The 25,867-nt window shown below is 41.0% G+C and overlaps 1 protein-coding gene across 1 annotated transcript; it reads right to left on the bottom strand.

Moving 5' to 3' along the window:
- Positions 1-2,606: 2,606 nt before the first annotated feature.
- kcnk12 (potassium channel, subfamily K, member 12) lies at positions 2,607-25,867 on the bottom strand. Its single transcript, XM_005915438.3, has 2 exons — positions 24,616-25,867; positions 2,607-5,101 (listed from the first exon to the last, which is right to left on the bottom strand). Exons 1-2 carry the CDS (start codon positions 24,953-24,955, stop codon positions 4,209-4,211), a joined length of 1,233 nt encoding a protein of 410 aa, XP_005915500.1. The 5' UTR covers positions 24,956-25,867; the 3' UTR covers positions 2,607-4,208.

The following is a 25,867-nucleotide window of genomic DNA, read 5'->3' as shown; positions in this document are numbered from 1 at the left end:
AGGAGTAATGGGACCATTCTGCTCACAGTGTTGCCTGTGTTGTGGGTGTCTCACGCCAATTTTGACGTCACATCACGTGTCGCATGATATAATCTTGGATGGTCCTGCACCTCGTGATTTTTGTAACCTGGCACGTTCCACTGCAGCCGCTGCAGCTGGATTGATCATGCAGGTTTTTACTGCCATGTTATTAAACTGTTAGCAGTCGGACGTACCGCCCACGGGACATTGGATGGTTTAGGGGACTAATAGGACTGCTAAGGGGTTAATATTCTAGCACAGAAGCACAGAGACATACAGATATACAGAGGGAGATTTTGCAGCTGTTTGGAAACTTCACAGTTTCTGGAAAAAACACACAAAGTCTTGGCTTCTGGTTTTGATGAGGCTGCAGTGGGGAGAAAATCAACTATTCCAGCGGGTATACTGATGCCTTAAAAGGGCTATCTTTGTCCATGGTGAATGCCCATCGTTAAACAGAGGTACAATGCAGTCTTGAGGTCTCTACCCAGGCTCCTCAACCCTCACTCACATCTTGTAACAGCTGACTTCAATAAGTCACATGATGGGGTGTAGCAAGGTCTCACGATGGTCTCACCCAAAACCTGTGGTAATGACCCACATCTTTTTCACTCCTTGGCTCATGTGATGATGCACATAATCAACAGTGCGTCAGAAACTCTCTTAGGGTAAAACCTCAACTAGGGTTTAAATCCTTTTAACTCTCTACCTTCAGTTCTAAAACCTTTTGGTGTTAGAACTGAAGAAGCCACTTGGATGACAGACGAAACATCTTCAGAAACCTTAAAGGAGTCCAGTTTTTTTCATGCTCCTTAGACTACCATGACCTGGATGACTGAGAACCTACAAAGTCAATATTATGTACAAATAGTGCTTACGTCATTTTAGTCCGAGCCCGTGTTTCACGTGAACATGAACGACTATATTACAATACAAAGAAAAGTAACTGACACATTTAGGACTCTTTTATGCTGTTCACAAATACAAACATACAGTAGATCTTAGGACCACCTGTCTCCTCTTACAGAAGATACAGAGGACAACGGGGCAGTTAAAACCATTGCAATCAATGGAGATCAATTTTGCAAAATGCAAAAGGATAGTATAGTACAACACACAAGGTCTACACACTATAATTGTTTCAATAAGGAACCTCTTTGTCATATGCAAGGACTAAAGTAAGGCAATTGATTTCAAGCCATGCATGCATTTTTAGATGAGCAAACATTACTCTAAGTAATATATTTAGTGTTATAACAGCCTGATGTGTCACGCCTAAGGAAATTACATTTTAATTGATATTATATTGAGTCACGTAACTTTTCGGGGGATTATGCTTAACATATGATAGTCCTTGGATTCCTGTTCTCAGTTCTTTACACTCTTCTTTGGATACACAAATGCATACAAACACGTATGATCCTTGTTGAAAGTAAGGTTAAAGATACAGCGCAGCTGACAGCTATAGAAGCATTCCTGAAACCTCTACCACTGTAGCCTTAAGCCTCAGGGGGGAGATGAAGGTTAACACATCATTTAGGAAACATTAGTCTAGAGAAGTGGCAGCAGTGCTTCTCCCCTTGGACATACTGTAAAACAGGGTAACACCATTGAATTCAAACTACAGTATATCATTTGTTACAACATGCCCATGCTCCTGCTCAAATGTCCCAGGGTTTAATACTTACTTTTCTATTACTATCAGAAATATGTGCACAAATCATGAGGATTCTGCTGCTGCATGTGCCGCATCACCTACACACTGCTCGCTTCCTTGTTCATGAGCTGCCTTGTTGGGAACTGTTAAAATAATAAACTGACATTTTGGGAATTACATGCAATTGCTGTCTTGCAGAGAGGTAAATGAGCACACTGGTAACACTCGGTGTGAGCTTGGCATCAATCATCTCATCTAAAACTCTGTCAAAACACAAAAGTAAATATGTGCATTTCACAAAATGCCAAACATCTGGAAAAGCATCTGTGTTTTGTTTTTTTTTCTAACATGCTCATTTTCCATAGGGGTAGTTAAACTCTGGATGCTGTACCTGTCAATCTGCTGACCGACTGTGTGAGAGACATGTGACAGTGAGACTTTTTCAATCATCCACGAGTAGACATTTCGAAAGCTATATGTAGAAAAATAGACTTTAAAGAGTACTCTAGTTTTATATACAGCTATCTTGTATGGCTTCACCATAATGGCATGCGGGAGAAACTAAGACGAGCCTGAAGATTTAACTACCTGAGTCATTTTCTATTTCTCTTGGTGACACTGGGGAGTAAAACCAAATTATTCAGATCTATGCACAGGAATGATAAAAATCAATGGAAGGAAAGATCCAGATCTAAATCACGCCTTACTGTAAAAGCGCTTCATAATGATATACATATATATGTCTCATATTCACAGTGTAAAAGTGATGGGCGTGAGGAGAGAGAGCCGAAATCTGCAAGTAAAAAGGAAGCAGGAGAGTTCTGGTGCAGTGTGCGTTAAGTGAATACAGAGATGACAAGGGTGTGTGTGGGGTGTGTGTGGGGTGTGTGTGGGGTGTGTGTGTGTGTGTGGGGGGGGGGGGGGGGGGGGGACAATCAGATGCTGAAGATGGGAGAGTTGAGCCATTGGTTGAGAGAGACCATCGATTTGCATTGGCCACCTCTTTTCTCTCTGCTTCCCTCCTCTTCATCAACGTGTCCCGGACAGTTTAACTATCAATTTCTCCTCCTCTGTCACGCTGTTTACAAACATCAAACGCCATCACGTGGCTTTAAATCTCACACACACACCGCCGCTTCGGAATAGATAGTTGCCGGCAACAGGGACATTGATCGTGAGCCTGACAGGGCAACCATATCCTCCGCAAACACCCTCCATCCATAAAACCTTGGCTGCACATTTATGCTGAACTCAAGACAAAAAATCAATCTTTGCAGGACTTTAGGCCTTCTTCTTCTTCTTCTTCCTTTTTTTTCACTCAAAATGCACAAAAAAGAAAAAAAAAGCATCCATCAGTGAAAACAAATCCTTACAATGATGAATCAGTTTTCAGTCTAGCGACTACGACTGACCCGGCCGTGCTCAGTCAGCATCATTTAACATAATGTGCCCATGGAATAAAGCCACATGCAATTTATTTGCTTGTCAAACTCCTTCCACTTTCTTATACATACATACCTTATAAATCCTTAAAGCTGTTTCTTATTTATTCAGCTCTCCAAATACATGTCTGCATGCTGCAGTGGACGAACAATTAGAAAAGCTTTATCGTTTACTTCCCTTCGCAGACAGCTGTAAGCTTTAAAAAAAAAAAAAAAAAGAGGAGAGAGACGAAGTTGGGAAGGTGCCCTCTTTTACCCTTTTAGTCAAAGTCTTTGGCCGCTGAAGCATGTTCTTAGCTGATAAGAGGACCAGTTCCTTTTTTTTTTCTTCCAGAAATGAATTTTCATTCTTCAACTCTTTTCTTTTTCTCCATGTTGAGCAATGCAAGAGGAACAAAAATGAAATCAATCACCTGAGGATAGATGAGAAAAACAAGTGGGGGGGGGGGGGCTCTGCGCAATCAAAGGAATGGTGCAAAAAAATGCATGAGAAACATATAATGCATAGATCAGTATGTGCTATATCATTCGGCGATTACGCTCCTTTTACATCAACATTCAGTACGCACATTTAAATAAACTGGCAAAAGCTCAAACAGTAAATACTGTGCTGAACGTTTCCCTTGACTACTTTACAGCACGTCATTAAAGTTGTATAAGTCTGATAGGATAGAGCGAGTCTAGCAGACTGTGTCCTCTGCAGAATAACACTGATGTATGAGAGACTTTGTCTGAGACTCAGTTTGTTCTGGGTTGGGACTGAGGTCAATGGGCGATTGTTGGTTCCCACGCTTCCAGGTCAGTTTATGTTTTCTATTGATGACTCTGTGCTTCTCTCTTCATACCATCACCACCACCATCATCACCAAATCATCATTAAAATCATCACCATTATTATCATACCTGTATTATCACAGGCCAAACAAAAGTATTTTTAAAAAAATCATATGTATCATGCATGTCGATATTACACTGGCAATCCCTTTCGAGAAAAAAAAAAACCTCAGACAAAACTTTTTGTGTTTTTATATGGCGATCAACCTCTGGGTTCTTATTACAGTACGAGTGTAAAGTGCCCCCCACACCCTCTACCTGGAGTTACTTGTCTCTGCCAGTCTGTTGTTCATGATACCCAGAGCACCAACCCCCCCAGAGAAACCATTATGGCGTGAGCTGCCGCATACTGTCCTGGGATATCCGTTGGCAGACTCAGACAGCTGCTTCTGCATGATGGCCAGCGACACTTTGCTAGAGGCTGCCAGGTCTTTCATGGAGATCATCTCCCCCGATAATCTGCGGCCCTCTGCGTCACTGTCACAAGGTCCGTCTGAGTCGGGCGGCTGACCAAACCGACGCTGGCGACCTTTGGAACCCGGGCGGATGGCATTGCGTCTGCCCAGGAAAGCATTAGCGTTATTGCAGCGCTGGCAAAACAGGCAGCTCATTTTCTCCAGCATCCAATTGAGCACCTGCTTGATGACAATAGAAATAACATTGAATAGCGAGTAGATGCAGCACACACCCATTAGCATGAAAAAGAAGTTGGCCACCCTGTAAAGGCTTTGGTATTCGTAAGCCGCGCTCTGGCTGCTGACAAAGTCCCCAAAGCCAATGGTGCTGAAGGTGACAAAGCAGAAGTAGAGAGAGTCTAAGTAAGCCCAGCCCTCAACGGGCGTGTACATGGCTGATGCACAGCAGGAGATGGTGATGGCTGACAGGCCAAGTATCAGCATCACGTGATACACCGAGGGCTTCCATCCTGGCAGGGAGTAGGCTGAGAAGTCATGGCGGATGCCTGGTGGGAGTAGGCCGCTGTTCCTGATTCGTCTCTCCCTCACAGCCTTCATCACCACAGCCAGCAGTGTGATGATGCGCTCCAGGAAGAGGTTAAAGAAAAGGATGGTTCCGGCACAGCCCAGAAGCCCGTAAAAGATCAGGAAAACTTTGCCTGCAATTGTCACAGGTGTCGTCATCCCAAAACCTGCAGAAACAGAAAAGATATCACGCGTTCAGCCATGCAGTAGAGGCCACGACTGGATTTTCACCTACGAGATGTTTGCAGTTTCCTCACAGGAAGTGAGTTTCAGGCCAGGGAAGTGATCCGTGAAAGAAAAATAACCTCAAAATCTAAAAGAGGATTAAATGAGGCTTGAATCATTCTTCTAAAACATTTTGCCTAGTAATTAAAACGACGTAAAGCCGAGGATTAGCTGTGCAAATACAAATTATGTACAGAAAGTACTGCATGATAACTTGACTCGATGCTGATATGAGGATGCAAGCTTTTACTGGAAGATTAGTGTCTGAAAAGTCATATACAGAGACAAAGGAACTGTGTGATAATTATGTTTTGCACTGTGAGAGAGAATAAGGGGAAAGCGATAAAATCCAAAATATATAAATATTTGCCAACAAGAAAAAAATTGATCATAATTTAAAAAATGAAGAAATATGTCCAATAATGGTGTAGCAGCTTATTCAATATTAAATCCTTGCAGATATTTAAGGCATTACTTGTATTATTAGTTATTAATAGTTAAATCTTTTAAAAAGAACCATTTTTATAGTGAAAATTGATTGTGAAAAACCTTGATTCTGTATATTCAGCATATTTTTATTGCTGTGAGTAAGAAAAATCAAATAACTTAGAAGGATATCGAGAAGAGGATGCCAAAAATAAGCTGGGTTAAGCCTTCTGAATATGCCCCCCCCCTCTTCAGCTGCGTCTGGCTTCCTGCTATCGCCTGATTTCTTAGTCACTTTGAGCGAGTGTTCAAGCTGAGGAAGTGGTTATTAGAGCAGAGGAGGGAGGATGTTTATGGATTCTGCTGCGTGTTGAAGGAGCACTCCTCAAACTCGAGTGCCACAGGTTTGGCTCTGATGTAAACATGTGTCTGATATCTGGGCATGGCATTGTTTCGCATCAGGTCAAATACTTGGAAGAGAAAAGGGTGGAACCAATTAAGGCAAAACAATAATTTAAGTCGTTATCTTTAATTAAAATAAGAGGTAAAATAAATAGCAGAGGTTGGCGCCCATACGAAATGTGCTTATTATCCATCCAGTATCCTATTTTACAAAACAAAAGCATCTGACCAACGTGTCTATTACTGGAGCCACAATGGAAACCCCACATTGCAGAGAAGTCGTGAAATCTGCAGTGCATCATATATTTTCCTTCTTGATTAATTTACAAAACCCGGTATAAATAAAAATTGTGTAAAAAATTATATGAATTTATATGTGCAAAGCATACTCTAAAAAACAGCCAGTACAGAAATACTATGCAGCTTCTGCAGGAGACCTGCTACATGCATATTCTCCCACTGACTGATTTTTCATGTGCAAATTTTCTGCACATATATCCATACGTATGTATATATATATACACACACATATGTATATATTTTTTTTAAGTGGTTATCTGTATGCATGCTTGGGACGCTCTGTCCAAGGCCAAATTGAACACACACACCTAAGCGCACACAGAGTGTCGAGCCCCTTATCTACAAAACAGCAGATGGTATATTTGTCAACAAATAAAATCGTGCTGAAAGATCAAGCAGTTCACTTTCAGGCCAAGGTTAATTGATTTTTCCATCATGGCTATCCTCGTTCTCAATCTTCTCAGTGCATTAGGGCTGTGCTTTACCCCTTTTTCCCACCAGCCACCCTTGTCAAGTAATAAATGACATCAATATCCAGACAATACTTCCTTTATGATAGACAAAATGGCTTTTTTGCCCTTATCTCTAGCACTGAAAACCACTCTCACGCAGGTTTGCTGTTGACACGATGGGTCATTTAGATCAACACTGATTGATACAAATTGCTTTATGGACAACGGGGAATATAAGCCCCACGCGTCCACACATGCACACCTTATGGCTTCCTACACACACGCGTACGTACGATGGTTTTCATTCCAGACATGACATAATCTGCTTTTGTGACCATTACAAAGTTCAAGTAACATACACCAAAGCAACTGAAAGGTGAGGGGCAGCGATTACCCAAATTAAGCCCTTCAGTGAAATCCTATTTCAGTGTTTCATAGTTAATTAATTAGCAGTCCAAGTCTCTCTAACTGAGCTGAATCATAGGGAAAACAGATTACATCTTCTCAGGGCACACAGAGACAGTCTTCCGCACCGTCTCTCATTACCAAGTAAATTACCTAAGAGAGGAAAAGGCACCAGGCATCGATTCAGTGTAGCATTTCAGAGCCATTACTCCAGACTACTGTGTCAGGACACATTAGGGAAAACAGGACAATATTAGAAACCAAAGTGCAGGAGAGCCAAAACCAAAAGATGCTAAACTCTGTGTTACTTTTATTCTCAAAGACTTCTTCATTTATTCTTTAAAAACACTTAAAAATACTGCTGACTTTTGTGAAAACATCAATTTTACCCACCCGGTCTCAGCCAAGATGACTCATTTAATTCGGCCGAACTTGATAAGGCAGAAAATCATACGTGTGCAAATCCAATTCAGACAGAGCCCTCTGAGAACATTTATTCATTAACATTAAATAAAGTATGCTCAACTCAACACAGAAGATGATGTTATGCTCTAATGACTAATGATGCTTACCCACATAATTAGACACCAGAGATTCAACCAGGAAGAAAATGATGGAAACGGCGCCATTAGTATCCATTACTTACCAATGTGACAGTTTTAAGAGGAGAAGAAGAAAAAAAGATGATCTAATGATTATCTGACGGTGGGCGAAATGAAATAGAGGGAATACAGAAATAAATTGCTACTACACGGTAGTGAATCCAACCTTTTATCACCGAGAGTCGAGTGTAAATCATATTCACTTTGCTGCTGATACAGTTTAAACTCAGCAGCTTTTATTACAGTCCAGCGACAAAGGGTTCATTAAGTCCCACAGTAAAGTTAGGACCTAAACAAACAGCTCTCATTACTGTGTTTTTTTTTTTTTTACAGATATATCAATGGAGATTACGAATGCTCTGCACTTAACTTGATTCGCTTAGTAGTGTGCTCGCCTCTAAGCAGAAATCAATCATCAGCTTTTGCACTAAAGAGCCACTCTAAAATCTAAAACACTTAACAGACGTTTCATTATCTGCAGAGATCGCTGCACAAAAGAGTTAATAGCAGCTATTGCAGTAAATAACACTGCACCGTTCAATCACTCTTCATGTCAGTCGAGTGACGTTTCCTCTGGCAAATTGAGATGAAATGTGCTATTCAATAGCAGTTTGTGTAAAGAAACAATGAGGCAGCAGAAATAATTTCCTCATAAGCATACAGATGTATTCACTGAAGTGTTATAGTGAGGGATTAGGGGCAATTTTACAGGTGGAGATGAGGCTGCAAATATTGGTTTTGGTTATTGCCAATATACCAGTCAGTCAGTCAGTTTGCCTCACAATACTTTTCAACTTTCAGATCCAATCCAATCCAGATCTGTGGCACTCAAACCAAAGTTTCAAGCTGCAGTAATCTTTTTCTTTTTTACGACAATGGCTTTGATGATTATAATTTCAAAGGCTCTGTTTATCTGGGGAAACCTACAGATAATTATGTTCAAACTCTGCAGTTCCTCTCAGCTATATGAAGTGTTTCAGCACCATTCTGTGCACTATTACGAAAGTTTTGATTTTATATAACTGCTCTCTTTAGACTAATTTTGCATCTGTAGCAAAAGCAGGTGCCTGTGGCTCCTGGAGGTGGAGGGTGGCACGTTATTTTTTTTATCCTCGGCTCCTCTGATTTGAAAGTCACGAATGTCCTTGGACTATATACTGAACCATTCAGTGATGTATGAGTGTGTCGATGACAGGTAAAATGTTTAGTGGCAGAAAAGTATGCTTTTAGAATGCGTGAATCTGGTTTGCAGTGTAAAAGTGCTTTAAGTGCGCAGTAAGAGCAGAAAGGTTCAGGAAAAAAGTACCAGTCCATTTGTTCAACAGTTACTGAAGACCAAAACCAGAGTGAAAAGAAGAGTGCAATGCTGTCAAGCGTCTTTAAAAATCCCCTAGGCGGGTTACGTTGCCGCAACTATAAAGGCAACAGAATAAAATTCACGAGACAAGCTCATGAAACCTCTGAGTGAGCACTCGTGCCCTGCAAGTGGAGGCATTCAGGAACTCCGTGTTCCTCAATGTTTTCCACGTCTGTTTGATTTATTGGTTTCCCCGTCTGTGGCTGCAGCATCTTTCACTTTACTTCCTGTTTAACTTTCAAGCCAGGTTCCACATGTTGCCCCCTTCCTTTTCCCACCCCTCGTTAGCACCTTGATTGAGTTCACCTGTACTTCATTATCCCTCTTCCCTCCCTCATGTTTCCTAGGAGCCTATATGACAATGCAGCAGAGAAGGAGGCTATGAGTGGCCTGTATGACTGGAAACTGTTTCAGTTAATTACAAACCCATCATTAAGATTACAACTGGGTATTCTGATCTGACTTAGACACTAAACTACAAATGAATATGTTCCTGCGATGAAAACATTCATGTGGTGTGTGAGACAGTTTCAACTCGCTTCTTTCAGCGGCAGCCCAGGTGGTGTTGGATAGTCTGAGCACAACTAAGGAATAAATATTAGAGCAAAATTCCAACTAGGAGGCTGACATACAGATTTTTGCAAGATCGACAAGTAGCAAAGGTCAGATTTGCCTTGTTTTTGGGTCATATTGCTATTTCAAGGCTTCTACGCCAATTAAAGTTTTTTAAACTTGGTTGCAGCTATTGGAGGAATATTTCTTGTTGGTTCTCGTCACATAAAGACAAATACTTTAGATTGTTTCTATAACTTTAGACTCTAACGTTAGCTCACAGAGGTTCAGGAAATCTTTTGGGAATGATGAAACAAGTGAACTGATTGGTCAGCAGGAGGTGAGTTTGTGAGTGCTGATCTCTTATCTCCAACATAATCTGCTCTGGAGCACATTACCATGGCAATATGCTCAGATTAGAGTTAACTCTCTTGTTTGATTCACTTAGCCCTAAATCCTACTTCATAGTCCAGGTCGGTTTGCCAACTGTCCTGTTTTTCCTGGGACATCCCGTATAATGAGCAAAATTGGTTCGTCCCGCGTATATTGACCTTTACCTGCAACGTTGCATACAGTGTGTATTTACACTATGCCCAGCTGGTTGTGCATTGTGCTTCTGGCACACCAGAGTGTCCCTTATTTGATAGTTAAAAAGTTGGCAACTCTAAGTACAGGCTTCAGCTTTGGTCTGTTGGGACCAATTTATTACTTTTATTGCAAATGGCAATGTCTTCCTGTAAGTCTCTGCTCCTGTCAGGATAAAAATCTTTCATTATGCAATAAGGACGATCAGTCAGACCAACACTATCGATTTAAAGTAATGCTTGGTCAGTTCGTGTTTTCCCTATAAATTGCCACCTCTCTGTGCGTGGGATTAATACACATTAATTCTGATAGAAAACCGTGCAAACACTCCAGGCCCAAATAGAAACTGGAAATATGATCTAACTGTCAATTCAAAGAAAATTATGGTGGAGTAATCTAATCCATACCAGGTGTGTGCAGTAGAGCGCACCTTGGTGCTTGTGTCATATTTAATCAAAGGCCACTTTAAACTTTTATAAAATAAAGTTTCCAGAAAAAGGGATATTGATTTAGTTTATGGGGGGGAAAAAGCCTCATAAGGCCAGTCATCATGAAGCTGAGTGCATGTCTTATGTTACAACCAGTCTGCATGGACCAAGGTAACGTCAGGTAAGGTCAGAATTAATTGGCTGCACCAAAATGGATAGAAAAGACACAATGCAAGGCAAATATAAAATAAAGCCAATTCAAGTGGGTATAAAATCCTAATGGAAATCCACAAGAGAACGAAGGGCAACTAAAAGTGCTGTATTTTCACTTCATATGTATATATATGTATATATATATATATATTTATATATATGTATATATTGCTTCTGAGGGTCATTATCCTCCCACACAAATCCTTGAATCCTTTAAAATGGACACAGATTCAATATATGACTGTTTTGCAAAGCAAAAATCTCATCCTGGCATCCTACTGGCCCGTGTCCCCAATTAATGTGCTTAAAAAACAAACTCTTACTCAAAACAACTGCGTTCCACTAGTGGGAACAGTCCTAAATTTGCCCGATAAGAGCCGCAGCGGAAAAATGCCACGCAATGCCCTCTGATGGCTGTGTTTCTGTGACAAAAAGGAAATCATTAGTCACGGGCGCGGCGTAGTGGGGGTCTGCAGAGAGGACAGAGGGCCGAGGAAGCAGCAGCATGGCCAGACCTGAGACATCAACGCCACACCATCTGCTGAGAAGTTGCCAAGATTACTGGCAGACTGGAATAACAGGAATGTTCACACTGTGCTGCCAGCTTTACAAAAAGCAGATGATAGAGTGGACGCAATGCCAAGTTTTGCTTGAGATGTGGCTGCGTTGTTGTATCTGTTGACTGCATACATACAAATTAAACAAAGACTGTAGCATTATATATTAAAAAAAAAAACCTAAGCCAGGGTGCCTGAAGCAAAACAGCCTGGATTTGAATTTCACACTCGTCTAATTTATAGGCAGCGCATTACTGGTATCTGTTCTTCAAGTCAAAGGATTGTTAAAGAGCATTTTGTGCCACACCACCCTATTAGAAGAAATATCGGACTGACGTTATCTGCAAGAAACCTTTGGGTACCATTCATTAAAGCGGGTCGATGCAGATATAAATCACAGAGTAACATTTTGTGCAAATAATTTACACACCGTGTGAGAGATAGCAATGTAACAGAAACCTGAGCACAACCTGAATATTTTTCTCTGATTCTTTTATAATTAAATTGGCTCCCCCATAACTGAATTTGGTCTGGCTTTTTATATCGTGTCCCAGCAGTTAATTCACAGGCAAAAAGAGCCGAAAGGACTGATGACTCCACTGTAGTCTGTATTGATTTGTTGTCAAAAGAAAAAGGAGGTGGGGGGGGTGTTGCATTCTCTTTGGATGCGCAGCACATTTACTCTTTTGTGTTTAGTTTTCACTCTGTTTTTCACCTCTGCGGCATGAAAAAAATTAAGTCAGGACTTGAATAAGGAAAATAAAAAATCAGGATTCATGTGGCTGCAGTGTTTATTTGCAAACAGTAACAGAGATTTTGTTCCTTCTTACGGCTGAGAAGTCCTTCTCTCATCAGTTTAATAGCTTCTGGCTATGGATCTAAAGGCCATGTTCTCGTGCTTCCTATTATCTTGTACTGTGTGCACTGTAAATATTTGAATAAAGGCTGCACAAAACTCTCACGTTTAAGTCTGCAAAGTAAACACACCTGTCCAAGTGGAGCACTACAACCCTGTGATTAGCATGATAAGCCCGCGTGTTCAGTTAATAGGTTATAAACATGTTATCCTCATACCGTGACGGCAAAAAGAAAATAAAGTGTTACATATCAGGACCTAGTAAAACAAGAACTATCTTGTCCTTAACAGGTGTAAAAGCTATCTAAATACTAAAATAAAGACTTGTAGAGTCACTTTTAGCAGTAGTAACATCATTTTCTGCATGACTTTATCAGCCTCTCACATCATAGATGAGGAGTTCTGGCTCTCTTCTCTTCATCACTGGTTCAGTTCATTGAGGTTTCAAGGCATTAATTTATGCACAGCCTTATTGGGGTCAGGACTGACCGGGTCATTGCTTCGTTTCTTTTTCTGACATTCTGTTGTGGATTTTGGATAATTGTGATGTTACATAAGCCAGTCCCAGCTTTAACTATCAGATAGATGCCATTTCATTTGAATACTTTGGTATACAGACAAGTTTATGATTGACTGCAAACAAACCTTACTCATCACATCCACCATCAGTCTTGACAACTGATATGAGGTGTTTTTGTTAGTGCTGTACTATGTTTACTTTAGTCTCATCTGTCCAAATGACAGAAGTCTTGTGATTCAGATGCACCTTTGTAAGCCTAAGTTGTGGTGCCGCGTCCTTTTATGAGAGAAGAGAATTTCTTATCGCCACCCCAAAGAAAACCATAATTGTTCAGTCTTTCTGTAATTGTACTGTCATGAAATTGAATATGTTAACTAAGGCCTGAGGAGATTGAACCAGATTTTCTGAGCATTGCACGATCTAACCTTGGGGTCAATTTGTTGGGATGTCCACTCCTGGGAAGATTGGCAGCAGTCTGGAGTGTTTTGCACTCGTAAATTATCTTTTTGTTTTGTTGAACGATGGACTTGAACTTTTCTGAAATTGTCATATAAACCTTTCCAGACTGGTGGGCAGCAACAGCTTCGTCTCTAGGATAACTGCTAATGTCTTTCCTTCTTTGGCATTGTGTTAACATACATGGTGCTCACACTTGCTCATGATCAGTTAATTAAATGCATTAGTTAATCAGCACCTGGCTGCTACTTACCCTCTAAACTCCAGTAAGCAGGGATCAGTAAAGGTGTACTTAATTTTTCACACACCGCTTTTGCATTTTGCCTTAATTAAAAATAAATAAATAACAGCATGATATAACATGTTATATGTTATCATCTGAGGTTATATTTATCTAATTTTAAGACCTGCAAAATCTCATGTCTGCATGTCACATTGTGTATGTCTTTCTCAGCTCTGCTGCATTAAAAAAAGAAAAATAAATAAATGCAGCAACTGCTTGGGGTCAGCATAAATTTGCTTTAATGACTTTTCCTTTCCTGCTAACGTGAAAGCTCAGGCTATAAATTAAGGCTGAGCAGCTACAATAATGATGTTTGATCATACACAGGGAAACAAGAAGCTGGGAGAATGGATGAAAGAAAGCTCTGTTGCTCACAGTTAAGTAATGTTTTACTTTATACTAAACAAATGTGCCCACTGTGAGTCTGAGAGTGGCTGACTGTGCCACAGGCTGCCAGCTTGGAGGTAACAGAAGAATTTGTGAATGCCAGCATGAGGACAGAATATCCTCAGCTGTATCTCATCCTGTTTTTACTACAAGGGTAATAATTCTTTCAATATAAAAATAAAAATGCATGATAAATCAATATTTAGGTGGCAACAATGAAAGATTTTAGATTAGAGAGAAGGTCTGTTGAGTGATTTCAGTCCATATGATGGCTGGCAAAAGCTCTGTGCAGGGCTGTGATATTAAGCTACAGTCAGACGAGCTGGTGGTTGGTGTAGACGCTCATTCAGCTAGACCGAATGATTATTCTCACATTAAAGAACATTTAAGGACAGTGTTTGGCCTAACTCAGGATATTTGGTCCGTTTCTTTATCTTTTAATCTAATAATGATGATTAATCGCATGAATAAAGGTCAAGCCCAAAATATATGCTTTTGTTGCGTTAGCTCTGTTTAGCTCCTTAAAGTGTTATAAATTTAAAAAAATGTATTTTTTTTAATTTATCCACTAAAGGATGTAATATTGGAGCATGGCTAAGTGCTGTTCTCCCTTTTCTCTCTGCTCTTACACAAGCAGCCCCTCCTTTACATGAACAGACAGATGGATGGCTGCCAAATCACAATGCTCACCAACTTACTGTTAGCTCATTAACATTGATCACTATTTATAAACATGACCCCAAGATGCAGATAAATGTTCAACTAGTGCAAAAACTGATTTTTAAAAAAGCTTCATTCCTGCTCTGAAAGTGGTTGTCTCACTTTTACTGCATCAGAGGTTGCTAACCTACCAAAAAAAGATGCAGACTTTTTCTGCTTATGGGGAAACTTTGAACTCTCATAGCTGCAAGTCAGCAATGACTACTATGCGTCAGTCCCAGTGGGTTGCCTGATAAATTGGCAATGATCAAAATGTTATCAGCAGGTAAAAAAAATTTAATGAATGACTGTAAAAATTAACCCTGACACAGAGAAGGTCACAAGACTTCAGAGTGCAAAGCACACAGAGAGTTTTATCTTCCCAGTGCCATGTTGCTGCAAAGAGCAGAATCAGTGAAATGCTAATCAGCTTGAGGAAGATGAAGCCCAGCAAATTTGCTGTGTCCTCTAAAATGATCTTGGTATCACTTGGCCGTGATGGTTTACGTCTGTGAGTTACTGTACGTAGACGAGTTCACGCCAAGTCAGACCAGATTTATGACCTGCTGCGACAGAGCACAGAGGTGTGTACAGCCTTCCTGTACAGCAGCAATTAACTATGATGGAGATTTATTGAAGCTTAGGCTTCCCAGTAGGTTTGCCCCGTACCACAGAAACACACATGCACATGTATTTCTGCTTCACAGTGGGAAGCACTTTTGAAGAACAGGATCTGAGAGAGTGGAAGAGATGGAGGGATAAAATAAATGAATGAAAGCAGCTATTTCTTATCTGGACATATTTTAATTCTAGTCTTTTAATTTTGGTTTAAACTTTACTGCTAATGTAACTTTCACCAACATATTTTAAAAAAATAACTTTAAAGCAAAAGTTCAACCCCTCTCTTCTTAGCAGTTGCAGGCCAATTTCAAAATTACGATTTATTGTTAAGTCTTTAGACTTAGACTTAGAGACTTAGAGCTTTTTATTGTCGTTGTGCAGTTTCTTGCACAGCGAACTTGGGTAGCTGAACCACAAAGGTGCTAAAGTAAGAAGAAGAGAAACCAATATACAACGAAGGCGGAAAATAAATAAATAAATAATTAAATAAATAGAATAAAATAAAAAAACAGTTTATATGTATACATATGTGAGTGGAACTATATACATGGCGTATGTGTAGGAAACACTGAAACAGACTGGGACCAAAATAATTGCACGTAACATGGAAAGACTGAGATATTGCACATAGATGATCAACAGCAGTGTCAGGGTGGATGTGTTGGGGAAGTCTTTACACACTCTTAGTTTGCATTAATAGTTCTGACAGCCCACGGGAAGAAGCTGTTCTTTAGTCTGTTGGTTTTGCACCTGATGGATCTGAGCCTTTTTCCAGAGGGCAGGATGTTGAAGAGATGGTGGTTAGGATGGAAGTGGTCCTTTATAATTGCCCTGGCTCTGGAGGGTTTAGGCAGGGTTGTAGCTAAGCAGCTTTCTTGATAAATTTTAGTCTGTGTTTCGTACTTATTCCCCTGAAACAGCTCTTCTCAGAGTCTTCTGTGATAACTTGTTACATAGTGTTCAGTTCAGGCTCTCTTCCATTTCTCTTGTCTAGAGTGTGCCACAAGGTTCTGTTTTAGGGCCCTTATTGTTTCTGTTACATCTGCTCTGACTTCAGCACATTTTAAGCACTTTTAAGGACATTTCTTATCACTGCTATGTAGATGACTCAGTTATATATTTCTTTTAAGCCCCAAGATGCTTCTAAGTTTCAGATCTGCAGCCTTAAAACTATGGATGCATCACACCATCTGCCATCATTGGTTCATCTAAGCCAGGTCCAGTTATGTACTTCTGTGTAACAGGAGGCCATATCCACAGGCCTACTTCATTTACAGAATGAAAATCAAAGCAGCCACTGGGGATACTTCCTGCTGACAAACTGGTCAGCTACAGATCAAACCTAGAAGTGAACAAAGCTTGCCTTCAGAGGAAAAGCTATACCTCAGTGCGGAAGCCAACATGTTTCCCAACTTTTACTTTGAAGGCAAATAGTTTCCGTTTTTAGTTTGTGTTGCACTTTTCACAATTTCACTACGGAGAGTAGCTGTACGGTGTTTAAAGACACTTTCATCACTTCCATTCAAAATACTACTGCAATGATATGCTAGAAACTGAAGCAATCATAAAGAGGTTTTAGCCAACCAGTTAGGAAAAAAAATTTTTTTTCGCAACAGGTGGTTGCAAGGGAGTCGCTAACTGGTCTGTAGGTCTGTGTTAGTGGGACTTTAGAACTAACTAGTCGTGATTAGTCATTTTTCCCTCCTGACCAGTACCAGCTAGATGGCCTGTGGGAATGGTATCTTATGCCCTTGAGCCTACATGTCACCATCATTGTCACATGTCCAAAATGATGGAAAAAATTAATGTCGCAAGGTTTGTGATCACGTGCATGCAAAACCTAAATAATTGTTAAGGTACTACTTTAAATGTGAAGTAGCTGATGGCAAAGCTAGCATATTAGCATGTCTACAAGCTTTTATAGTGAGAACAGTAATACAACATGTCCGTGTCAGCAGGATGACTCTTTGTTTTACTTTGCAACTCGGTATGAGTTGGCAAGTTATTATCTTGTAAGCCAGAGAACAAACATTATAATATCAAAGATCCCTGGGCTTGGGGAGTTGTATGTGAAAAAATAATCACTTTGGCAATCACTTGCTGATAGTAATGATAGGGTAGTACAACTAACTTTTATTTAGCTTCTTATTATGATATTGTGCATGCTGCTTCACTGTCACCCTGCAAAGATTAAACAGAACAGAGCTATTGGTAATGTTATTAGCAGCACCTATAAGGAGTCAAAGTGACTCCTGTCAGTCAAGTCCCATACATGATTGGGACTGAAAACTGTAAGTTTGAAAATGAAAATAATTTGGAGCTGTGGAGTTAGAGGTTACAGTCGTCTGCACCCCGTCTCTGCTTGAAGCCAGAAACGACATTTAGCTTCAATTTAGTGACCAAACTAATCTTCCAAACTCATGTAATAATTTCCTGCTTTTCACCATAAGTCCACCCTCCCGCCTCCCAGTGCTTTACAAAAAATATTGCATAAGGAAGCTTTAGGGCAAAAATGAGACATATTGCATTCCCATATTTTAGACAAAATCCCATGCAAGTCTTATGCAGAAGTGGTACACAACAGGTTTACTTAATCCCTAGTGAGACATTTTTCTGCCCCGAGTGTTTGGACTAATCTAAAAAGACCCCCAGTGCCTTTCATGTGACTGGGGACTCCCCTTTTCCCACTTTTAACAGTGACATTTCCTCAGCGTCACTGAGCAGCCACTGAGATCTGAAGAAAGGAAAGGGGAAAACCAGAAACAAAAAAAGTCATAACATACAGCTTCAAATGAACTGATCTTTGAAATTTTTATTGAGTGTGCAGTTCAGCAGTCTATTGTGTAACACAGTGGCAGTGATACTCCCAAAAACTTACAATATAATTTAAAAGTGACTTAATTAATACAAACCCAATTCCACAAAAATTGGTATGCTATGTAAAATGTATAGAAATGCAAAGAAATAGATGATGATTTGCATTTCTCAAACCCATATTCTAGTCATAACAGAACACAGAAAACCTTTCAGATGTTCAAACTGAGAAAGTATACCATTTTAAGAAATTGTAAGGTTATGTTTAATTTAATGACAGCAAGACATATCAAAAAAGTTGGGACAGGACCATGTTTCCTACTGTGTAGCAGCCCCTCTTCTTTCAACATCAGACTGTAAACATTTGGAAAATGATGAGATCAGTTGTTGGACTTCTTAGAGAGGAATATTGTCTCAGGAATTGTTCCGTTCTTGTCTTATATAGGCTTCTAGCTGCTCAACAGTCCCTCTTTGTCATATTTAATTCATTTCAACGCGCTTCGAATGCTTTCAGTTAATGAAAATTCTGGACTGCAAAAAGGTCAGTTCAACTCTTCTCCTACGAATACTGTAGCATTTGTAGCTGCTTCAGTATGCAGCTTTGCATTTACTTCCTGAGATATGCAAGACATGTGGATTTGAGCTGTGCCAAGTGAACTGTGTTTTCCAAAAAGAATTCGTCTGACGGTTTTCCACTTTGCCTCCCTACAAAGAGCTTTGACTTTTCCTGTTGCCATATGGCTTCTTCTTGCTATCTCTGCCTGTATTTACTTCTGAGAAACTCTGCCTCTCGTAGACGCCCTTTTTGCATCTGATCATGTTGCTGACATGTTAACAGTTAATCCAGTGAGTTTTTTAAAAATGTTTTCTATGATCTTGTGAATAAATCATTGCATTTTGTTTTTATTTACATTTTTAAAAAAATTAGATCTCAGTTTGATTCTCATCCGGTTTTTTTATGTTGTGGTGTCTTTTTTTAGCCTTTTTTGGGGGGTCAATTTTATTGTGTTTTTATATTTTGCTGTTGTACTTAAATTGGACTAAAATCGATATATGGTTCGTTTTTGTTGTTTTCAAACTCTCTTGTAAAGTACATCTCCTTTTAAAAAAAATTGACATTGACTAATATACAGCAACCTAAGTTTTTCAGAATTGGGGTTGTAAATAGAAAGAAATGAGACAACGGTGTTAAAAGAAGGACTATGTCCAGCGCAGTGAGATCTGAGACTGACGTTAGATGGGAATCGGCATTGTTTGAGACACTCTAGCAACAGTGCTGAAGCGAGAGACGGACAACAAGAACAACTTGAAAAATTGCTGTGCAGTGATTTTGCCTTCGCAGATTGCAAACCTTTCCCACCTACCTCCCAAAGGCGCATTCATAACATGCACCAACAGTAACAACAACACAGATGGTTTTGTCCCAGCGAGGCAGCACGAAGTGGTTAATCTAAATGAGAACACGACATCAAAGCAAAAACACAGCCTGCCTTCAGGAATCCACGCACTCCATCATGTGACATTTCACACTGCTTAAATGCCAACGCACGCTTCACCAGACTGAGGTGACATTGTCTTATAACCTCAGAGGCACACGAATTAAAAGACAGCACAGTACAGAACAAATTTGGTTTGCACATACATCGGGCCTTGGTCAGAGAGGCATGGTCACACAAACCTCACAAGTGTGACTCAGTGAGACTCAATGAGACTGCCAAATTAGCACTTTTTAAATTGGCACCAGAAGATGAGGAGAATAATACCCTCGAAGCCATTAGGCCTAATTGTCTACTAACACTCCAGAAACGCTGAAGATTATAATGTTTCTAAATCTTTTCTTACATTTATCATTACATAACACGCTTGTAGCTTTCTTGAGTTAACAATTTTTTTTCTAATCGTCACCTAGTTATAATACAAATGCAATATAATGCCAGAATGGCTTTGATTGCTTTTTGATTGCTGGTTTATGAGATTACAAAGTGATCATGTTTGAAATAATGACTGTTAAAAAACAAACCTGTCCTTCTGCAGCGGAGGCATTAAGTCAGATCTGCTGCTCATTAACAGGAATCGGTTATCGCTCTGCTGGACTGAATACATCGTGATTTCGCAGATACTTTTGGTGTTGACTTTTAGAAAAGTTGGCAGAGTAATGCATATTCACACACTGCTTCAAAAATTAATTTTCCTGTTATGGGATTCATGAAATAGAGTCATAATCTGACTATAAACAAAAATTCAGAAACTCTGCTGAACCAACTTTGTAGCCCCCAGTTCAGTTGAGGGACTGACATATTTTGTCCATGTATCTCGTTTCATGAAATATTAGACGACTGTCCTGGCAGGTGCGCTGTATTAGCATAGCAGGGTATATTTTAAACTCATTTGGGCAAACAAAGACACCTTCAGCCAGGTTTTGAGCACTGTCACCTGGTTTGGGCCTTTCTGTGCCTGCGTGGATTTCCTCTGGATACTGTGCAAGACATGCAAGCTAGTTTAACTGGCAAATCTAAATTGACCAAGCATGTAAGATAAAGTGTTAGAATCCCCTAGAATAAAGCACTCTATAAAAAAATGGTGGTCAATAAGAGAGTAGAACATGCTGTAAACATCATACTAGTAATCCAACAAGCATCGTTTACTCTTATGTTTTAATATCTCAATCAGACCAGTCCAGTAGTGACTTTCCTTTTTAGCTCTTTCAACCACTCAGGGCACCACCTGGTCCTTAAGCTGTTGTGTGCTTTAATATGTTCACCAACTAATCTCTATCTTTGTCTGTCCACTGTTTAGACCTGGACATTTAGTGTACTCCACAAGGGGGTTCTTTGCTAATTAACAGCTCACAGGAAACAATTAAATGAGCCTCTCAGTGAGACTAAAAGACTAAAAGATCTAAGAGCTAAACGCAGCTAAAACACATGAAGAGTTGACTGGAAACCAGAGATTTATGCAGTATCCCTCTCTGTGTAACGTATAACACATAAAAGGGATTGCTAATGTCGAAATGTTGTTTATTGCAACTTTAAGTTACACTTTTGAGAGGTGTTCTCAATGTGATCTGACACATAAATACAAAACGGGGTTTTTATGGCACTTATTATGTTATAATATCATCATAACACTACAGTAAGCTCAAAGCCGTCAGGCTAATGAGGACAGTTTGTTCGTAATGATCACATTTCATCTCAGTAGCTACTCTGTACAGCCAGGATCAAGCAGGATTATGTCTTGTCCATTTCTGACATTCCTCTTAATTTTGAAAGTTTTCTGCAGGTTCAGTGAGGATTTATTTAAAGCAAAAGAAACTGCATGTGGCTCTTTTGTGTGCTGTGTGTTAAACTACTATTTGCATTGTCTGCCTTTGTGGATATAGTTGTGATAGAGCAGGATGCTGCAGTGGCTGCCAGGGGCAGGACAGAGTTTATCCTCAGGAATAAACAGTGCAGAACACAATCCAAATTTGCAACTGAATGTTACAAACTGCTGAACAACTAACAGCCTTAACCTGCTTAATAACTCCCAACAAGCTAAAAGTTCTCAATCTAATTGATTCTCTTCCCTCGCTGCTTAATTCTCAGGCAAGTATTTTCATTGCCAGCACTGTAAAAGTGACTAAGGGTTTCTCCTAAATGCCATTATAGGTACTCAAAATGAGACATACAGGCTCTCAAAAGACTACAGAGAGCTGTCCTAATTGGCAGCTAGCATCTATCAATCAGCCCTGAAGGCTATAAATATCCATTTTATTGATGCAACTCTTGTGCCCTCCTTAATGTGAGTTCAAACACAGTAACCAGAAATATGGGGCAATACAATACAACCAATACAAGAAGGCTGAAAAGAGTCTAACAGTCTATATTTTCATGCTAGACACACATTAGATACTTGTGTGGGATGTTTTTGAGTGTGTAGGTGGCTTTGAGTTAAATATGCAGTAGCTTATAACTTTGCTTCCACATTAATGCACTTGGCCCTGGCTGTACATGTCCCATCCATTCCCACTCATCACATAGAAACTCCGCTCACAGGAAACATAGATAAACAGCTGTTCAAGAATTCATGATAGAAAAGTTAATGTTTGTAGTTGGAGTTCACCTGTCAGAAATTTTACAGATGTTTCTCTGACAGGGCTTCTCAACAGGAAAATGCTTTTTGTGCCTCAAGCTTGTTTTTTTCTTATTGTAGCCTCCCCTTGAGTGATTACTGGGACTAATCGGAAGTGACACTGAATGGCAGCACTGTGTGAAGTGGTCATTATACTGCTGTGTATATGACAGGTAGTGCTAACGTTGCTCACCAAATCAAGCATATCGAGCAGCCATGCTCAGCTGTTATCCCGGCAGCTGTTTTCAGTTCCAACCTACGTTAAGTGACAGCTCAGCCGATACCTTTCTATGCATCCAACTGTCAAATCTCATATGGGTCATACTATTTAAGACCATTTAACTGGCCTGTTCAGTGCAAATCACTTTGCAGCCACCTCCACCTCAGCTCATGCTATCTCAGATTTAATCGGTGTCTTAGCTGATGCCTGCCCCGTTTATTCTGCTCTCCCCGCCTATATCCTCATACAGGCAAAAGGCAGATGTGCTCCTCACAGCTACTCTCATGCATAAATGTTGGACAAACTTTTGTTTCTTCTTTTTTGAACAATTTCACTCAAAACCAGAAATGTGCAGCTACAGAAAATACAAAAAAAAGTCAGAGTTTAACCAATCTGAGGGAACACCAGAGATTTCAATCTGGGCCAAAGTGCTAGTTTTGTTGCATTTGTTCAACATACGCTTTGGAAAAAGCTGCAGTGGATTTGATACTTACTGCAGCTTTTTTGGAAATTCTAAAACAACACAATGTGTGCAGCACCGATGGCCAGTGAACCCAGCCAAATCCCGGGGTAAAGTATGCATCATGTGGCCACGGCTTTATTTCATTCTTCAAAGTGATGCTATGGAGGCACATCAAGGGGAGCAAAGAGTCACTGCTGATTTGAAGCCTCTGCCACAGCAGAGTCAGAGGCGGGAAGTGTTTGGGAGGAAAGTCTAGAGTGCACAGGGGGATGCCGCTCTGATAAAGAGTTGTGTGGGGAGGCCCCACAATCCCTTTTATATCACCATCTCACAAGCATGCAGAAAAAAGTAGCACACAAGCCAGAGGGTTGGGGTGGGGGGGAGCGGGTTGAGATCAAAGGAGGATGAAATGCTAGACAGAAATCCATGCAAACACATGAAAAGGAGGAAATATTGTAGAAAGCATCATAACATCATTCTTTTCTCCTTCCCTTTTCCCCCCCAAGCTGCTGAGTCAGTTTTTATCATCAGCCTGTTGGGTAAAGAAAGCGATGCAGTTTGACAACCGGAGTACAAAGGATTTCAACCTGCCACAGACATGTACACAAACACAGCTGCTGTGGTTCCCTCCCATGACACGGTGAGCTGAGTGCACGGGCTCCCCGAGTGCTCTGTGTCTGTGCCTTTGTGTGTCTGCGAGCAGGAGGTAGAAGGACTAATAAAGCTCTCCTGACAGGTCTACAGTAAATAAAGTTGTGACAGGTTCCCTGCTCACGTGGATCAGCTTTCTTTTATCACTCCCTATGCCACAGTATTCAATTAAAAATAGTTGCCGAAGGTGTCACACTGTATACACAGATTGTGTTTGTGTGTTTAGGCCAAGGTCAGAGACAGCTGCTGGAGTGTGTTCATTTGCTTGTTCGCATTCACTCACTCATTTACTCACTGTAAGCTGTGGCTCGGCTTTATCTGTCCGGGGTGTGGTGTGATGCTGGTGGTGGTGTGAGGGGCGGGTGTGCATGATTGGAGGGGGGTGTTGGAGCCCATCAGGCATGCAGTGCACCACAGTATTGGCCCTCGGGGTGCCCTGGGAGGGACACTTGCTCTTTTCTGACCTATTGCACAAGTAAATGTTAAATGGGGAGGGGGCGGGGTGAGAGCAGAAGGGGCTTCTCATTGACATTCCTTTTGGTTTGAACAGAAACGTGGCCAAAAAAAAAAAAGAGTTGCACCCGTGGGTGCTGTCCTATAGCCAGGGAACTCATCCCTGTTCCAAATGGCAGACAAGTCAGATGCCGTCCCCGGTGCCAAAGTCCCTCACAGCCAAAATGTAACACATGATTGGAAAGAAAAACACAATAATTTGGATCATTTATTCTGCATGTAAGCCAGTGGAAAGAAAGCCCCCCTCATGGAAGCAGCTCCAGTTTATGTGACATCCACACAAAAAGTAAGGATATCAGTATTTAGCATGAATTCTATTTAAAATAAAACACCTCTAATCCAATCCAGTAACAAAGACCCATTCAAGTGTTTCCTGTCTTCACGACATGGGCTGACAAGCATCCCTGGAATTTCTTCTTCTTTTATTAACACAAAGCTTTATGTGGGCTTGGCATGTGTGTGGTTTTATGTAGAATAGCCCTAATGCATATTTTCCAACATGTATGCTGTCGAGAGAACAACATGATGCAACCGAATGGACCAAGAGGTCAGGGAATTTAGTGAATGCTGCAGAGATCACCCACCTATAGTCGACACCACAGTTCCAACAAAATAAAAAGCCCCTGTAAAATCCCATCTTGGCCTCAGAGCGTCAGCCCGGATTCCGGCGGCGATGGCAGCCTCGTACTCCCGCAGGAAGGAGTTCAGCTCCTGCAGGCTTATGTTGAAGGTCTCACTGAAGTTGAGGAGCGTCCCGTTCCAGCGCCCGTGAGCCCGCAGCTCGGAGGGCCTCTCTATAGCCGAGAAGACCGCAGCGCCGCACAGCAGGTACACTAAAATGAGGATGGCGAGCAAAACGAAGCGGCCGTTGTCCTCGTTGAGGTGCAGGGAGCGGCAGTCTTGCAGTCGCTGGCCAGGCATCATCCAAATTTCAGCACCACTCGCGCGTCGGACAGCGACAAGCTCCACATCAGAGACGGCATTCACTCGTCTGTAGGTATCCTCTGGAAGTCACTGTCCTGCTCTGTGGCTCCACTTCTCCGGGTAACAATTCCTCTCCCGACACGTTGTCTCATTGTAGTTGTGAAGTGATATTATGTATAGCTTAAAAGCACAAAGAACGACCCCACTTGTGGATTTAAGTCCGCACATCCATCAAAGAGTTAATGCGAAAAGCCGCAGGCGCCTAGTTTCATGATACATACATTTTCCCCCCTCTCCTTGTGGCAATGCAGTTGGCGTAAAGTGGACTGCAGCTTAAATCCAACCGGGCGCGCTTCTTTTGAGCAAAAGCAAGCAGTAGTATCCACCGGGTACCCCTCCTCCGTTGCACCAAAACGATCCCCCACACAAAAGATCACAATGACGCTCGAGATTCTCTAAGTTACAAATGAGTGCGTCTAAAAAAATCACCACGTCCCTCCTTACAAGAAAAGTCTTCTGTTTCCACACAGGCTTGTTCTGCAGGAGTGCGGAGCTGTCGTCTAAACGTGGGCACTGGTGGTAGCACAGTGCATCCCATCAGCAGCGGGTGTTGTGAAATCTCTCATCGAATCCAGGGGGTGTGCGTTTGGCTGAAGATAAGCAGCATCCCCGTATGCGTCCTTAGATGGGGTAGTCTTCAGATCTCAGGATTTACATTTTCACTCCGGTGCAGACGCTATCTTTTGCCATGCGCACTGTGGCTACTCTCTAGAAACTCACTTTCAGCACAGCGGGCGCAAAAGCAGAACCAAAATTAAGCTATACCTCCTTAAACTAAACTATTCCTAACAGCTTCAGTGGAGAGTCAGAGGCACAAAAATGTAACTGTCAGAAGAAGAAAAAAACCGGTGG

The sequence above is a fragment of the Haplochromis burtoni genome, unplaced genomic scaffold (assembly GCF_018398535.1).
Source record: "Haplochromis burtoni strain Fernald_Lab_line unplaced genomic scaffold, NCSU_Asbu1 Contig_12, whole genome shotgun sequence".
Classification (NCBI taxonomy): domain Eukaryota; kingdom Metazoa; phylum Chordata; class Actinopteri; order Cichliformes; family Cichlidae; genus Haplochromis; species Haplochromis burtoni.
This window is presented reverse-complemented; position numbering and strand designations above follow the sequence as displayed.